Raw genomic sequence first — 19,120 nt, 5'->3', positions numbered from 1 at the left:
ATAGAAATCTGGATTGTCTTTGAAGAAGACAATCCAGATTTCTTCTTCCAACCATTATTGCGTCCACTTTTGGTAGGTTTCAACTGTCAGCTTTCGCGGAATTGGTTTCCATTATTAAATACCTACGTTATCTGAGTAAACCTGAGCGATCAAACACTAGTGTCCGACCGAAGCTTCGGCTTCGGCTTCGGCTTCGGCCACCTTCGGCCAAAAAATCCACCTTCGGCGAAACATTCGGCTTCGGCCCAAAATCCGGCCGAAGCCGAAGGTTTCGCCGAAGGTCCGAGCGACCGTCGAGATTGAACGAACTGTTACGAAAGTCATGAGGCGGCGGGGAGTCACTGTCAAAATATCACATTGCTGATTGCATGCATCAAAACAAGTCCGTACGTGTATTTAAACGAGTGTTTTTGTAAGAAATCAAATCATTATTTTTTACCAGTAGGTACATATAATAAAACAGTAAAAATATTTTGTCTGTACATTTAGTATTTTCGACTGAAATGGATAGAGAGACACTTAGAATGAATAATAGAAAGCAAAAATATTTTTTTTTAATTTCTTGTCTGTCTGTCTGTATGTATGATCACGATTATCTCCGAAAGTACTAAACCGATTTACTTCAAACTTTCACCAATTGCTTTGTTTTAACTCAGAATAACATTTAAAGTTTGTTGTTTCATCAAAATCGGTTCACAAAAAAAAAAGTTATCGACATTTGAATGAACTCAAGGCATCAGTATGCCTGCAAATAAGTTACGAAATTAAAAATTCAAAGTCATTTATCATTATACGACGGCATTATACCTATAACATATAAATATAAGTGAAAGGCGACTAAGGGATGGGCTTACAAACTTGGGATTCTTTTTTAGGCGATGGGCGAGCAACCTATCACTTTTTGAATCTCAATTCTATCATTAAGTCAAATAGCTGAACGTGGCCATTCAGTCTTTTCAAGTCTGTTGGCTCTGTCTACCCCGCAAGGGATAAAGACGTGACCATATGTATGTAGTCTACTTTAATTTCGACACCAACGCAACGGCTTCCATGGTCCAGTGGTTAGCCCGTGAGACTGTGAAGTTGGCGGTCCAAGTTCGAATCCCAACAATTACAAGATATTTTTTATTATTAAAAATATATTTTTTTTGTATTGTTTGAGTATTTTATGTAAAAAAACTGAAAATCAAAATACTACATATAATAATAAAACGGTAAAAATATTTTTTCTGTACATTTAATATTTTGACTGAAACGGATAGAGAACTTTTTTTTTACATTTTTTGTCTGTCTGTATCTGACTGTATGATTAAAATTCAACTCGAAATTTACGCGGACGAAGTCGCGGGCAACAGCTAGTTTATCTCTAAACCAACCACCTCTATGATATATCATCAACTTCTATATGAGACAGTCAATATATAAACCTTCAATATTGAGGTTTTGAAATGATTTTAATATTAATTGTAGCTTGTAGACAATATTGAACAAAATTAATTACTGAGTGCTGAGAGAATATAAACCTTCGGCTTCGGCTTCGGCTTCGGCCGAAGGTTGTGGCGATAGCCGATTAATCGGCTTCGGCTTCGGCTTCGGCCAAAAATAGACCTTCGGTCGGACACTATCAAACACTTATAAAATCTTGAAAAATAATAGCGAACACTAAGGAACGGTACGATCCACAGTCTGTTTATGGATAATTGACGTCATAATAGAAATAGCCAATCACGTTCGTTTTTAGTCACGTGACAGCTGCATATAAAAACCAAATTTTCTGAGACGGATTTTGTTTAAATAATGCAATATTTTTATCTCGCGTTATTACAAATCGCCCCAAAAAAATAATATTAAGACTGATGACATAAAAGAAATGTATATTTTTAATACAGTCAAATAGCTTATTGTATGCATACAATTTGTATGTACGTGAACGTGTTCATACATGACCGAGTCAGGGCGTCATATTATCCGTCCGTGCCCTGTTCCGTCAGGGACGGGAACTCGTATATCTATGGACATGATGAATACATGAACGTAAACAAACTTAAAAGGTATTATTGTGATAAATAGCAAGTATTAAGACTATATTTCCGACTACAACACAGTTGCCGTATGTTGATTTTTTTAAGTGCCGCTTTTTTCCAGTCTCATCTTTCATTAGCAATAATATAAAATGCAATAAAATGTTTACAATACAAGCTATATACAGTACGTACTACGTACTTATCCACAGATGAAATTAGCGTAGATGATCTACGGTAGATCAATGAAGACCTATCATATGAAAATGCCGTAATTGTTCAACTTGACTCAGAAAAGACAATGATATATCTGTCCTTTTCTCACAACAGTGGTTTTACGGGATTAAAAACATTTACACACTTTTATCAGCGCCCTCTTTATTGGCTACGATGTACTTTTGCTGCCGCGGACGCTATCGAAATTTACCGCTTTGTACATGTGGGAAGTTGTCATCATGATGTTTTACGTTATTCCGTGTTTTTCGACTTTGTACGAAGTTGTGCTTATATTAATCATTCGTGTTCTATAGCACATTGTAGCCTAGGCCAAAGCAAAAATACGCCGAATGTAACCTTTCACCGGTAAGTGGTTAATATTTCATTAAGTGTATTTAATAAATTGTCTTAAAAACATATTACTTTTAATCATCTTAGTTGTGAGCTGTAGAAACTTGTAATATTCTCAATATTTCATTCACATCGAAAACATAAACACGGGTGCTAGTATCGAACATCATCGAACATAGATACTTATCAATAAATGAGAGTCTAAGTTATTTTATAGTATTTTTTTCTCGTTTTAGTTTGCCACGGCACGAATCTCGGCGAAAATAATGACTTTAAATGATTGGCATAAAAATATTCGGCCAAGAACAAAACATATCCATGTGTGTCGCAGTTCTCCAGGCATAGCACCTTTCCTGGCGGAAGATCTTCGCTTTGGTGGCGGTCGAGCGCGAATCATGGCACTCGCTACAGGCCTCTTCAAGGGCCACGAAAGAGCAATCGATTTTACAACAATCTTTGACATTCGCTTATCATAAAGTTTATACATATAATTTAGTCAAAACAAAATCTCGAAGATTCAAAAGAACATAAATACTTCAAAGAAGACATGAACGAATTTATCTCTTCACTCTTTAAACGTGAATGTCAGAATAATCCGACAAACATTTTGTGCTTTATTGTGTGATTTATTATATATAAAGAATAATTTATAATTTTAGTATCAAGGCACGCATAAACATATGTGAATACAATATACCTATTTGACTTAAATTATTAGAATAGTTAATCAATATTCCCAGTAAAATCCTATTTCGGGAACGTTGCTGGCAGTGATTCCAGTAAAATTTCCAGTAAGTAAATTTCGAGGCAATTCCCGGGCACGGTACATCACTAACTGCAGCACTTTGGGGGATTGATTTGTTTACAAAAAAAGTAACCTTAATTTGAACTCGGGTATTTAACTACAACTATACCATAATTTCATTACAAACGGTCCAGCGGTTTAGCTATTATTTGAATCACAGGGTAATAATTATATTTAATTTCCAAATACTTTTTTATCAGAATGACTTATATAGTTAGGATTCCCGATGTAGAAAGAAATCACAGACGTATTAAAATTTAAACAACTTTAAAGTTACAACTGTGATCGGAAATGGATAATGTTCAAAGCTCACTCATCCATCGATAAAATACTATTGACTAAACGAACAAGTGAACATCTCTAGTTCACCATGTTGGTAGCCCGGTTTGTTTATTTAGGTACCTATGCAGGAAAAGTCCATGCATAGGGTATGGCACTGATAGTTCTTCAGAGGTCATTGTCAGCTCTATTTAGTTTGTGGTCAGTCTAATTATGTCAACTGTTCTATCGCCTGATTTAATTTTATAAACAAACCCAAATTATTAAAAAAATTTATCATATCTAGATTTTAAGAGAATGGAATACTCTCCTGAAATAGTTGCTATGCAAGGTGTAGCTATATCTTTGGGCGAAACGTATCAATTTTCGAAATTAACGGCAAAAGGCGGTGAGTTTGAAAATGTGATTTAATTTTATGAAAATACCATCTTCGAGATTTTCTGTTGCTCCAACCTTGATCAAATCAAAGACGTTCTAGCAAAAGGTCAGGTAACAAGAGTACCGAAAACGGACAAGCTTGCATAAAGTATGCAGGGATCGTGGCAACTGGAAATATGTCATCTCCGCCTCCTCCTCCGGGAAAGAGGCGTGATTTATGTATGTTAGAAACGGTGAGGTGGTACTCCGTACGTACGTGTCGCGAAGGTTGCTGAACCATAAGCGGCGCATTTTCTCCACTTTTCAACTTTCTTCATTCATACATATTCATAAGCTCCAAAATTAAAAATTTTGTTTTGCCAGGATATTTCGAGCATTTGGCCATATATCCACATCTGTCAACAAATGCCTCCAACTTTTTTGTGGTTTTCTGTCAAGGTCAATGACTAGACTCCATACAGCAGTGCTGAGAAAATGTAGCATAGCACCATACTTATTTCGAAGTATAAGGCTTGTGTCTGTTGCAGATCACCTTGCTCATCTTGTAAAGTTACTACAAGCTATCTCAATACAAACTGTTGTCTCCATTTTGTGACTGCCATTCTCATTCAGCCGGCTGCTACCTAAATAGGGTAATTGCCTCGGTTTGGCGTCCAGTTCTACTTTTCGTCCATTTAACTTCTAAACGCATATAAAAGGAATATAAACACACCTATGCAGCGCGCATGTTGCATCTTGTCACGATCCTTCATACTTAACAAAGCAACAGTTCTAACAACCACAAAATCCAATTTGTCAAGTGAAAACTTCGAAAACATTAAACTCAGTGGCCGGCATGTGTTCGTGTTTTGTAGACGTCATTGCCGATACAAAAAAAATAGCTGGTGCAGGAACACTCCGTGGTGGGTTTTATGACTATTTCATATACATTGAGTAATATTTTGGCATGTAAGGATATTTAAGAGTTTAACTAACATTATGTTTAGGTTATTTTACAATGTTTTTGTAGTAATCTTAGTAAAAGTTTGCGGACGAATACTGACATGCCTATTTTACCAATTATTTGGTATCCGTCCACGTGGACGGAAACTAAAACAGCAAGCTAAATATTTGGAATGTTCATTTTACTTTTTCAGACCTATAAAAAATATGCGTTTTCTTAAGAAATGAACTTTATTGGCTATTTGACAAGATATTTAGTTAACGTCCAATAATTTCTCGGTATTGCTTGTTTAAAAAAATGTTTAAATGGCATGGACGAAAACTAAACAGCAATTTTTTTTGTATTAGTTTTCGTCCATCATAGTGTGGAATCTACTTCTAACACATTTTCTTGTTAATTCGTACAGGTTTTTCTAGTAGGTACTAAACTATGAAATTAATTGTTATAGATGGATTCGGGGAAATAAAAAAAGCAGGAAATCTACTGCTGAAGAATAAATATTTTTGTTGATTAAATAAAAGATTAAGAAAACAGTTTTTATTTAACATTGCACTTTTACTCTTTTTTACATACTGGACGGAAACTAGATCACACCAGGGCGAAAACCAAACTAATTTGGACGAAAACTAGTGAAAATGCCATTTAACATTTAATTATTTATACAAAAAACAATGTAGTTATAATGAAAAGTTTCTTAATTTTTATCAAAAATAGACTATATGAGGTATATAAACAAATATGAGCTATTTTAATTAGGATACTTTATCATATTATTTTTACGTCTGAAAGCTAGCAACTCCGCTAATTGGACGAAAACCAGCGCAATCACCCTATCTTCACCTAGTAACCTTTTCCACCTCTGCATTCCCCACTAGGAATCTCCCAGGTGAGGGTATACGAAAGGGTTTTTGAGACTTTTTGCTGTTTTTTAAACCCTATTAAGCCCTATTTTTTATCATGCCAGGGCTTAGGTTTGTCCATAAGCATCCAAATCAACTTTGAACATAAATATAATATAAAATGAGTATAACTCCAAAAATATCCCATGCAGGAAAAAAAGTTCATATGACCTTATAGGATGCTTAAGATCATACCTAAGCCCCTAAGCATCATTAAAAAAAAGGGCTTAATAGGAGTAAAAAAACAGTTTTTTTTCTTCTAAGTATCATTTTGTTGGAACTATTGTAGAAAAGGGTGCACAGTACTTAGTATTTTTTCGAACGCGGCGGCTGCGGCGTCATTATGTATGATTTGACCTTACTGGGCAATAAGCCTTAATTATTTTAAAAAAATATATTTACTGTTTTAGGTAATGAAGAAAAAGTTGACTACATTATAACCTGCATCCGAAATCTTCTGGAAGAAAAAAATTTTTCTGTAAAGGAACTTCGTAATATAGCTTTATATTTAATATTGAATGGAGACTTGGATATTTTAGAAGACATGGCAGACATAAGTAAACTTCAAAGTATTTTGTGGATGCTGCCTTCAATATCTAAATATCTGTTATGTGAAATATTTTGGGGGCTTAATTTTGACAGATTTGTATCAGAATCAATAGCATTTTGTAACCCTCAAATGAGTTTGGAATTAGCTTCTGCTTTTATAGACAATATCAAGTACTATTCCCCTATGGAGTGCCTAAACAAATTAAAAATCATCACTGAAGCAACTTATCTTGCTATTTGTAGACTTAATTTCTACAGTCTTGATGAAAATACTTTAATGGATATTTTATCTAGGAATTTAAGCATATTCCAGAAATGTACGAAATACTTCTGTGATCCCCCAAATTCAGCAAAACTTAATAATCTGAGTAAAGATAATTTATATAGGTACAATGGTGACTGCTTTTATACATTTCTTCAGATAGTCTACAATTGCTTAGAAATATTCACAGGAACACAAGTGCTTTGTCCTGGTGATGTTGGTCCAGTATATACGTATACTCATTTCGAAGAAACTCCTCTCAATGAGTTTAATTTTAAAATTTGTGACAGCCCTAATTTGTCTATAATGGAATGTTTGGGTGAAGTACATGATGACCTTTTAAACAAAGTTCAAAACCTTGTGATGAAAATAAGTGTAGAAATATTTTGTTCCTGGAGTGAATTTTTAGAGGATACTCAAAGCATGCAAAAGAAAATTGGAGAATTCTGTTACAAAGTATGCAGTAAATTACTGAGTGTGAGCAGTTTAGCGGAGCATTCAGTAGTGGTTATGTTACAACAGATATCCAGTAAACCTATTAATCCAATTGACCTGGTGAACACTTTAGACAGCCTTACTATCTGTCAAAATATTAACATTGAATATACTAAAGAAATTTGGTTACAAGCTTTAATAGAAAAAGAAGATTTATGTCATCATGATATTCTCATTCAGTGTTTGTCTACTAATATTAATCTTTTGAATGAAGAACATTGTTTCAGGCTTTTTAAAGTTATTAGAACTTATTTATCCAGCAAAACAGATAATAAATATTATCTTGAAGTATTGGCAGTTAAAGCGTTCCAGCATTGCAACAATCACAGCAAATATGAATTACTCAATGAACAATTCCCTGAAAAAGTTTTTGTTGATATGACAGAAACTGAAGATTTTCATACTCTGCTCATAGAATCATTTAACAAAGCTATTGCATCGAGTGAACCAATTACGTCAGATTTCCTTACATTGTTCCTTCAGAATCCCAAGCGAGTTTTTGGAAAAATGTTTGATTTAGCATTGGAAAATACTTACCAGGGCAATATAATGGTAGATACAATGAAATTGGTAGAAAAATTTTCAAATCATTACTATACTTCTGACACTAGACCTTGTTTATTTGAAGTTATGCAAAACACATTTGAAAATTTGAATACAGAAGAAAATAAAACTAATTTTGTAGATTTCGTAACTGAACTAGAGTGTAAAAACATAATAAGCAAACCAAAATTATTCATATTGTTCATAATGCCAAATTTACATAAAGTATTATTGAGTAGAAATTTATTCAGCCTAAATGTGTTGCTTAATTTGTTGATGGAAGTGTTCTTACCATATGATTTGTCACAATACCGGGCACCAATACTGGCCATGATGGCACAGGTGCTGGAATTGGCTCGTTGGAAGATTACCAATTTCGTGCCAATTGCTCCAGAAACACTTACATTAGCAGTGCTGTTCCAAAATTCCATGATGTCTTCATATCATAATAGCATTCCAGGTAATAATCTTCTTCTTCTTCATTGTTACCTTTTACCTCTTTCTACGTGGGGTTGGCACAGTATGTTAGTTTTTACCAATTACTTCTGTATACTGGAAAGTTTTGGCCTACTTTTATGACCGGTCGCCTGCCTGACGTCAACCCTCTTTGGGTATGCTTTTGTGGCACCTGGATGTATGTGCTCTTGTCCCTTAGTCGCCTTTTACGACATCCACGGGAAGAAAAATAATTGTTACTAATATCATAAATGTAAAAATACCTAACTCTTTCTGTAACACTTTCGCTTAAATAACTGAACCAATTTTAATGAAATTTGGTACAGAGATAGCGTTCATCTTGAGAAAGGACATGACTTCTTTTTACTGATAAAAAAGTAACGCGGACGAAGTCGCGGGCAAAAGTTAATAATTTAATAAATTATTTATTTTTACGCACAAGCACGAATACAACATACGCAGGTTCGAAGCAACGCAGTTTGAAGGCCGCATTAAGTTGTAATACAAGAAACTCTGTAAAAGACATCACATTGCGGCTCGACGGCAGAGCAGTTCAATCGCTGTTTCTAACCTGCGTTTGTTGTACCGAGGTCCGAAATAGAAATTTTCAAAATAGGATACAAGGTACCACTTAATGACGTCAACGTACGTTAGTATAATTATATGTGGCAGTCCAAGCATAAAGGTACCACTTGGGTGGTATTGAGTTAAGGCCATATTTGGATAGTTAAATAGTTGGTTGATCATATGGAATAAAAAAAAAATTTATCATAATAACATTTATTGGAATAAAAAATTTTCAAAGTTCACACTTACAAAAATCAAATTGTTGGGAAACAGACATTGAAAGTTTAAGCTGTAGGTATTATCTAAAGATCTAGTTGTCAGTTACATAGATTATTATTTATTATTATAGAGCAATATGTTTAGTATAAAATCAATTAGTTAATGTTATGGAAACATTATCGAATAAAAAAATAGAAGCTTAAACTAACTTTATAATAAGTTTAGTAAAAGGGCCCAGTTGAATATAATAAAATTTTAAACTGTAATAGCTAGAGATCTAGTTGTCAGTTACGTAGATTCTTATTTATTACAATAGAACAATATATGTATTAAGTATAAAATTTACTAGTTTTTATTATGGCAACACTATCGAATAAAAAAATAAAAACTTAAAACTAATTGGTAGTTATGTTAAGTTTAGGAAATGGGTCGAGTTGACCGAAATTAGGTTATATTTCGCGTACATTGTAACACACATTTATTAAGAATATAGATACTACTCGTAGGACATTATACAAAAACAGATTAAATTTACGTCAAAAGAATAAAAATTAATGAATTAAAAGTCATTAATACGACACATTACAAAAAAAAAAGAATTAACCTATTACAGGTTTCAAAAGTCAGAATTAAATCTCAAATATTTTCTGACCTGCGCTTTGGACAAAAATATGACCCGTTTCTTACTTGATTCCTATGACCAACTTCCTTGCAGTATGAACAAGTTGGCGTTTTTCTAACACTCTTAGCAATTTGATTTGTGTGTGTGATAGTTGTTCCTTCTACTACACTACATTGACTAGGAGTGGATATGTCGTCTAAGACTATTGGTTTGGGACACAAAATATCTTTAGATGCTTCTTCGACAAATTCACGTATTTTGTTATACAAATACCATTGCCTTTCTATAGGCATACCTGACGGGAATATTTCTGTTGGAAGTTGGTCATATACTTTATTTGGATTTAAAACTTTTGCCACGACCGATGGTAGCATTTCAGAAATATTTTTGTAGCAAAGCATGTGCCCTTTGTTATTTGCGTTAGATTCAAAATGGGAAAATGTTAATAGCTGGCTTATGGTAGAAGCATCTGATTGAAAAAATTTTGCCCAGTCATACATTTTTATAAAAGTATCACCTTTCTCATTACCTGTGAGAACAGCTGTCATTGCGTTAGTTTTTGGACAAGCCTGAACTGCGGCTACAACCAAATCCATTAATTTATTAGATTCTCTATTTCTAAAACTTTTTTTAAAAAGTCCAAAGTACATGTCTGGGGCAAACTTGGTATGCCCTACGGGAAGGAATGACATGCGAAATGACCGATGCCTACCTGTAACAACTCGCCACGTGGCATACTGCATAACATAGTTATTTTTATTTTGCCCAGCACAGTTATCAGCGTGGCACACAACATCGGTTTCACCTAATCCGAAATTTGCAAAAAAATGATGCAGCAATGAAATGATTACGTTAGCCCCTTTACCTGTATGACATGATTCAGGGATAATATATAAGACAAATTTCTTTAATGGCTCTACAGCAACACCAAATAAACTGACTTTGAACCCTGTCAAAAAATATAATGGCCCCTATCTGTTGAGAGTTATGTAGTAAATGAACTTGCTGAGCAAAATCAAAAGAGTAATGCATAACACCATCGTAACTACAAATAATATTAGGTCCAAGCATAGGGAAAGATTCAGAGAATGAATCCCTTACACATCTGATTATATCACTGTAATATTTTATTTCAATTTGTACTAGGTCTAAGTGTTGCTTTGATTTAATTATGAGATTTAATTTTTCTTCTTCACTCAAAGCATTCATTTTTCCTAATGTTGTTACATTTTTTTGACAAACTGCGCAAAGGTCAGTTTTCGGTTTCTGCACAACAACATTTGGGCAAAATGTTTCCCAGAGGTCGTACCAAGTACTCCTACCAACAGGAATATTATTCAGTGAAATTAGTGAATCACAATATGTTTTATAAACGTATGATTTATTTCGTATGATCTGCAACGAAGTATTACTACTATACACTAGATCAGAATTATATCGGTGACCTGGTAGACGGCCAGGTAAAACTAAACCATTATCATTGGAGTACTGTTTTATATAATTAACTACATCAGCTCTGGTTTGTACCTAAATTATACAATTGTAAGGAGCTTTTCGTGACTTATGGACATTTGGCGCGACACCGTTAGTCAAAAAATTTCTATTATAAAATATCGCTGTTGACAGTAGATGTCTTTGTGGTTGGTTAAACATCGACATTAGTTGTTATTTAACTCATTATCATTATAGAATTCAATTTCAATCATTCAATTTAAAGAGTGTTGATAACTGGTCTCTTTTCACTAAACATACCTATAATTGCAATTTTCTCACGTTGTGTTCGTTATTTAAAGGCGATTATTATACGAAAATGTAGCCCATTGCATGTTGCATTAAAATCCATTAAAATCGCATTATGCCAATTTTCCACCTTTTTTCACAAAATCTCAAATATCTCGGAAACTAGAAAGTGCTCAGTGGGCCCTTTTCGCTTGGACGGCCACATATTTACTGCCGCTTCCAGAGCGCAAGTGTAGACGAAGCGGCGGAACGAACTACGCTGCGGCTTTTTCACTGGATGTCCATTTACAAATATGTATGGATTTTAAATTTAAACCGTGGACGAATGTGAATTGTCTAGATATAAAAAATGTGAATGTGAATAAGTATAAAATTGATGATTTCAATGCAAATATTCTGTCAAAATAATAACATATACAAATTATAAAGACATCTATCCACTTGCCACTTAGATTATAAGGATACGCCATAAAATTTCACCCATTTTTTAATCCCGTATCGTGCGGGACTGTTTTAAGTTTATATTTGATTTAAAATCATATGGCTTCTCCCGTCTTGTCCCGTCTCTTCTCGTTCTGTTCCGTCCCGTCCCAACCTGTTGTGTCCCGTCCTGCCCCGTCCAGTCCTATCCTGTCCCATCCCATCCTATTTAGTGCCATCCTGCTTTCCGCAACTGATATTTTTTACTAACCAATATTTAAGACATCTCGCACTTCGACACCCATCATAAAACGATGTTTCATACAAACTTCCAACCCTTATTTTTCACTCTTGAGATGCAGTTTTCAAATTATTTCATACTAACCAAAATTTAATTCTAAAATTTCATGTGCCCAACGTTAAAATTGACGAAATTTCATACAAATTTACAACCCCTATTTCACTGCGATAAGAATGCAATTTTTAAAATTTTATTACTGTATTCTAATTTTTTACTAAACAAATCTAACGTTTCATGTGTCCAACATTAAAAATGACAAAGTTTGCAACCCCTATTTCACCCCCTTAGGAATGCAATTTTCAAATTTTATTAATGTATTATTATTTTAATCTAACCGTAAATTTTAATCTTAAATTCCATGCGTCCAACATTAAAATGACGAAGTTTCATACAAACTTGCAACCCCTATTTCACCCCTATAGGAACGCAATTTTCAAAATCCAATAAATGAATTAATATTTTAATCTAACCGTGAATTTAAACCTAATGTGTCCAACACTAAAAATGATGAAGTTTCATACAAACTTGCAACCCCTATTTCACCCCCTTAGGAAAACAATTTTCAAAATCCCATTAATGAATTAAAAAATCTAAAATTTCATGTGTCCAACAATAAAAATGACGAAGTTTCATACAAACTTGCAACCCCTATTTCACCCCCTTAGAAATAGAATTTCCAAAAATCCTTTCTTAGTGGATCCCTCCTAATTAAAATCTACCTTTCTGCCAAATTTCATCTTTATTGGCTCAGTAGATTTCGTGATTCCTAAGTGAGTGTTTTTCGCTTTTATATATATAATTTACAATTTTATAATGGTTTACAGATAAAGATAGAAATTGGCTGAAGAGCAAAATTAAAGGCTTGCATCCATTGAATTTGTACTACTACAGAAAGCTGTGGCAACTGCCAGGGTCCAACTTTGCAGAAATAATCAGCGGAAAGGGCATCAACTACAATATGGACATGGAACGGGAAGTCTCCTGGCTTGCAAAGGTTACCGTTTTCTTTAATCTGGACTTCTTATTCTTCCTGTAACGTCTTTACTTCTCTGGCGAAGAGCCTAGGATGGGTACCTCATTTCCAAAAGCGACAACTTAATAAACAGGCATAAGATCCGCCTCATTATCATCAATCAATCAATAAATATATAATAAAACAGTAAAAAAATTAAATAAATAAATAATAAATATATACGGGACAAATTACACTGATTGAGTTAGCCTCGAAGTAAGTTCTTTGAGACTTGTTTGTCGAGATACTAACTCAACGATACTATATTTTATAATAAATACATAATATAGATAAATCAGGTGTTCCTGATCTTAAATTTTATACGCTAACAGAAAATGCAAATGCAGACACAATTGTAAGAACGTCTTTTCGATATTTCCTATAGATTAGCTGATTTGTTCTGGTTCGACATCAGCTGTTCCAGATACCAAAATCAATTATATCCTATGTTGGCCAGACAACAACAAAAAAAGTTTCATTCAAATCCGTTCAGTAGTTCCGGAGATTAGCGTGTACAAACAAACATACAGAGACTTTTTCTTCAAATTCATGCTCGGTTACTATTTCTTGATCGTTATGTTTTTTTTTTAAATATACTCAATGTACAGACAATTTGACGGCCTCTGTGGCGCAGCGGTAATACGCTTGTCTGTGACATCGGAGGTCCCGGGTTCGAATCCCGGCCAGGGCATGATGAGAAAAGAACTTTTTCTGATTGGCCTGGGTCTAGGATGTTTATCAAGTAGTGATAAAATATAGCATCGCGTTGAGTTAGTATCTCGTAACACAAGTTTCGAACTTGCTTCGAGACGAACTCAATCTGTGTAATTTGTCCCGTATTTATTTATCCATTTATTTTAAGTTTAATGGCTTGTAATAAGGTCGTAATTTTATTGAGTTTTTATTCGGTTTGAGTCGGCGGTACGTTGTGCTATTCTTCGCCGTCGAATTTGACGATGCGTCTTATAAAAGTGGTAGGGTAGTAGATAGATACACTCTTTATTGCACTATAAGAAAAAAGAAAAACAAAAAAAAAAACACAGGTTATAAGGTACAAAGGCGGACTTATCGCTAATTAAGTAGTATCTTCTATACATACATATAATCACGTTTTTTATTCTTAACGGGTAGACCACAGTCTTGAAAAGACTGAATGACCACGATCAGCCCATCGCCCAAAGAGCAGGATCAAATGTTTGCTAGCCTCTCCCTTGACTGACATTTAAGTGTGTCCTTAAAGATGAACAGTTTTTATTAATACCTACTAAAAAATACGTATTTTCAGATTATATGTTTATGTTCACATGATGAATGGTGTGACTTATGGGACAGTTACACAGTTTTTCCCAAAAACACGATTTTAACTTTATTTCATGATGCGTTATACTTCGTCGCGTACGCTGAAGGTCGCAATCATGATCGAGGCTCCTGGCTATGTCTTCTCTACGCTTATGTAAACTTTGTGTATGTAATAAGGGTATGTATCGTATTTTTTATCTTTTTTTATATTATTATTTATATTAGTTGAGAGCCTTTTTTCATGTCACTTTTAACGCTGCTGAGATCATCAGATCACTACAAAAATGATAACGTTCCTTCTCCCTGCTATTCATTCTGTTTGTTACTCCTATATTTAATTTTTACCCAACTTCCGGATATTTCTCTGCGTCTTGGAAACTAGCTCATGTCATTCCCTAACCTAAAGTCTAATCATTGATCACTTTCACAGCTTAAACCTATATCTATATTACCCTTTCTGTCTAAAGTCTCTGAGCTGATTGTTGAAATGCAATTAACTTCTTTTTTTAATCAAGTCCTTATGTCAGGTTTCCGTGCAGGACATAGCACTGTGACAGCTTTGCTTTATGTCACCGATGACATCCGCTGGGCTATGGAGCACAAATCCCTTGTATTGTACTTCCCGATTTCAGCAATGCCTTCAACTCTGTTGATTTTGATGTCCTTCTCGGAATTCTCCGGTCTATTAACGTGTCACCTGTTGTTCTTACTTGGTTTGCTTCCTACCTTCGCCGTCATTGCAGTGGGTTCGCCGAGGGGAACTACTACTCCTACGAGGCTACTCCCCGAAGGGAGATCTTCTCTGACTGGTGTGAGCTCAGTACTGGCGTACCCCAGGGCGGTGTCCTTTCTCCTTTTTCATTAATACTGTTACTAATATTCTGTCTTCTAGAGTACGTCTCTATGCAGACGATTTGCAGCTTTACCGGCACTGCTTGGCTGATGAGGTTAATACATCTGTGGCTGCCATGAACGATGGCTTATACAAGCTGAGTCGCTGGGCTAGCTCTTTTGGGTTATTAACCATCTAAATATCTAATATATCCATCTAAATTTCAGGCAATGCTCATTGGTGGTAAGCATTTGCTCATTCGTATTGACCTATGTGTCATAACCATTACTTCTGGATGGTTTGGTTATAGCTTTTGCTGAAACTGCGAAGAACCGCGGTATTATTATTCCACACTAAGCTGGTCGAAGCACGTTCACGAGGTTAGTCGCAAGGTACACTATTCCTTCCACACTTTAAAATGTCCTAAAATGTTGCCCTTTCAAACAAAAGTTTCCTTATGCCAATCCCTCATATTTCCACTCCTCGACTATTCTGACGCGTGCTTCGTGGATGCTACTGGAACTGGAACTTCTATAGAATTTATAAACAAATTCTGCTCATTCAATGCTAATCATTTTTGGCCCCAAGAAGTATAATCACGTCTCTTAGAGTTTCGCAGGCAACTTAAATGGTTGCCCATTCGTCTGCGTAGAAATATGAGAATACCTGCCTTCTTTTCAGTATTCTCTATAATCCTGCTTATCTGCGCAACCGCACTTTTGTATATCTTGTTTATACTCAATGCAGGTCCCATCGTAGGACCATGCTTAAACTCCCAATGCATCGTACGGTCACTTTCTCTAACTCCTTATCCGTCTATGCTGTTAGATTGTAGAATTCATTGCCTCCCGAGATACGTGAGACTAAATCAATGTCCTAATTTTAAAAGAAATATAACCTCTCCAAGCCTTACTAATTTGGTATCTATTGTATATATTTTCTGAAAGTTTATTATTTGGTATTTACATATGAATTTATAATATGTTATTTATGTATTTGTTTATGATGTCTATAAATAGTTGTGTGAGTAGAGTACACACCTATCACCCTTTCCATCATGTCTCTTATCTCGGTGTCTGCTAGAAGAGATTTCTTTCGAAATAAGCAGAACCTATGTATGTTTATAATTTTATTCTTTGTGATTATCATTCTCGATGTTCTCTGTGTACATAAAATAGTAAATAAATAATTCAAATATGAATTATTACAAAAAAACGCCCATAAACAGTCATAGAAATCTAATAAACGCGAACTTATCAAATAGCAGTATGTCTTACAGCCAACCGTTACATTGAGTAGAATCTGTCTTCGTGATGTTTCAGTACATTTAAGGATTTTATATATAATTCTTAGAGGGTCGACTTAATCTTATATATAAAAATGAATCGCTAAATGTGTTGGTAAGCGCATAACTCAAGAACGCCTGGACCAATTTGGCCAATTCATTTTTTTTAATATTCGTCGAAGCTCAAGGATGGTTTTTACGGTGAAAAAATACCAAATAATTGCCTGAAAAACTTTAAAAACAGTCCTTTTCTTTATCCCATACAAACGTTTTCTAACTAATACGTACAGTCAATTTGAGCTTTATTGCTAATGTATAAAGTTCACTGTTGTCTAAGCAATGTAGGTCTAAAAGATAGGAACAAAAAACTGTCATATTACAAATCTTTTTGACAGAACGAAGTCTGTCGGGTCCGCTAGTTATATATATAAATATATATATAATGGATACGGATTGTCTTACCAATTCTTCTCTTTAGCCTTAAAAATTTACATTTCTGTAAGATACTATTATATTTACACAAAATAAGTATTATAACAATAATATTTAATTTTATGATATCACTCCAGGTAAATAAGTATATAATATAGGTACATTTAATTTAAAAACAATCGTCTATTTTAAGAATTTCTGATGTTTTGGTACTAGTTTAGACCCAGAAAAAATATATATAAATTGTTGTTTCAGCATAAATTCTTCGAAGAGCCGCTAAGGGACAATCAGGTCTATGCAGTCATCGACAGAATTTGTATAACAGAAAACATTGTCAAGAAAGAAAACGTTGAAGATTTTGCTACGGTATTTGTACCACTTTTCGCTTACATGGCACAAAGGAAAAGCGATTATAAGATGAACATCAGCCATATCATAAAAGATAGGTTGCATCACAAAAAATTCGCCGATACCATCAATCAATTGTTCTCAAATGGTACAAGTGATCAAAATTAAATGCTAGTCTGTCTCGTAATTAATTTGTTATTTGTAAGTGTAATTTAAGTGATTCAGCGCTGTTCAGTGTAAGGTCAGGGTTATAGAATATGACCCTGTAATTTGTCGGTTTTTAATGACCCAAGATAATTTCCTATTAACTTGTTTTGTACAGCATTAGTAAAATATATTTTTTTTTTCAATTAGATCTTTTACCGAGCTGAGCTCGCTTAAATTACATGACAATTAATTCAAGTTAAAGGGAAATAAGTACGCTCGTCCCAATTAAGGTATTAAGAATGTTACTTTTATATGGAAATGTTATTAGATTTGTCGTAAGAAGCAATGAGGGCATTATTTTCGCATTAAGAAAAAAGACATCTTATTTGTACGAATGCCAGACCCCCTGGACCCTACACGTCAGGAACTTAATCAATTCTATCAATAGCATTGTTTTCTTTCTTCAAAACGACACACAAACAAATGTTTGTCTGGGACTATCTTATTAGTCCCTGCTTAAGATTTAGCCACAATGTGATGAGCAAAATGATATTTTATTAATACATCTCGATTATGGACAATACGAATACCTATAAGGGTTCAGACAAACTGAGTTTTCTTTCGAGCCTAATACTTCCCCTAGGCTGCCTGTCTTTGACGCTGAGTCAGACCGCGATCCGGAGAAGCGATAAAATATTTATCAATTAAAATGCAAAAAGTCTCCGCTCCGCAATTGGTCCATATTTCCTCGCTTCGCCGCCTGGCTCCGCGTCAATAGACGGACAGCAGCCTTAATAGGTCTCCGGGAAATTTAAAGTAGGTAAATCCTACATAACATCTCTTTTCAAAATATTTTTTTAAATATGGTTTGTTTGTACTATTTTTGAATCCTCACATCAGATAGTCTGGGCTCAGTCAAATTTTTGTTAATGTGACACAGATAAAATTATTATAATCTTAAATCTTATCACCAATTATTGAAGAAGACCCAGTCCCTTAGGCGTCACGTCCAGGGGTTCTGTCTGTCAATATGTACTAAGATCACCTCCTCTCGATATTTATATATTTTTTAATAATTTGGAACATGCCCCAAATCCACAAGCACACAAATGATTGAATCATAGAAAAAAAACAATACAAATAAACAGATCAAATAAAATTTCTTTTTATTTACGTAATTATGTAGGTACTCTAATTAGTCACTTATTTGTCATTAAATCGGTTTTTATGCTATAGTACCATCGGTATAATAAAAAACGTACCGATCAAAGGTTTTTCACATATGGTATGTGTACCTAGCACAGAAAAACAGCGCGCTTCCCTTGTGTACTTATTACTGCAGAGTCGGAACTACTACTGAGAATGAAGGTCTTTTTTTTTTGCGGCTAAGATATTGTTAGCGCAGTCAGGTAAAAAATATTACCTCTTTAGATGTTTTTGATTTGACAACTTGTGCAGTTTCTTGACCGGACAGTTACAATGCTCAGTTCCCAGACTTTTAATGTCCAAATTGTCAGGTTTATGGTAATTTTTAAAGTATAAATTAATAAATTGCCCCAGAAGTATTTTTGTAAATCGATGGATGCTGCCAATGCTGATCAGTATGATCCTGTTCTGTGGATGTGATGAACCTGATGATAAATTTAATATTGACGAAGACTTTTTCCCGAATACATTACAAGTCTGGGGTATGATTGGT

At 34.4% G+C, this 19,120-nt stretch overlaps 1 protein-coding gene across 3 annotated transcripts; it reads left to right on the top strand.

The window, feature by feature from the left end:
• Window positions 1-3,629: 3,629 nt before the first annotated feature.
• LOC106138428 (uncharacterized) lies at window positions 3,630-18,580 on the top strand. 3 transcript variants are annotated; one of them, XM_013339572.2, is made up of 5 exons: window positions 3,634-4,060; window positions 6,303-8,201; window positions 12,891-13,060; window positions 14,364-14,555; window positions 17,182-18,580. In XM_013339572.2, exons 1-5 carry the CDS (start codon window positions 3,970-3,972, stop codon window positions 17,440-17,442), a joined length of 2,613 nt encoding a protein of 870 aa, XP_013195026.2. In that variant the 5' UTR covers window positions 3,634-3,969; the 3' UTR covers window positions 17,443-18,580. The 3 variants fall into 3 exon arrangements, with proteins under 3 accessions (XP_013195028.2, XP_013195026.2, XP_013195027.2); XM_013339573.2 differs by lacking the exon at window positions 3,634-4,060 and adding an exon at window positions 4,115-4,952; XM_013339574.2 differs by lacking the exon at window positions 14,364-14,555 and having other exon boundaries at window positions 3,630-4,060.
• Window positions 18,581-19,120: the final 540 nt, after the last annotated feature.

This window comes from Amyelois transitella, chromosome 4, assembly GCF_032362555.1.
Source record: "Amyelois transitella isolate CPQ chromosome 4, ilAmyTran1.1, whole genome shotgun sequence".
In the NCBI taxonomy this organism is placed as follows: domain Eukaryota; kingdom Metazoa; phylum Arthropoda; class Insecta; order Lepidoptera; family Pyralidae; genus Amyelois; species Amyelois transitella.
This window is presented reverse-complemented; position numbering and strand designations above follow the sequence as displayed.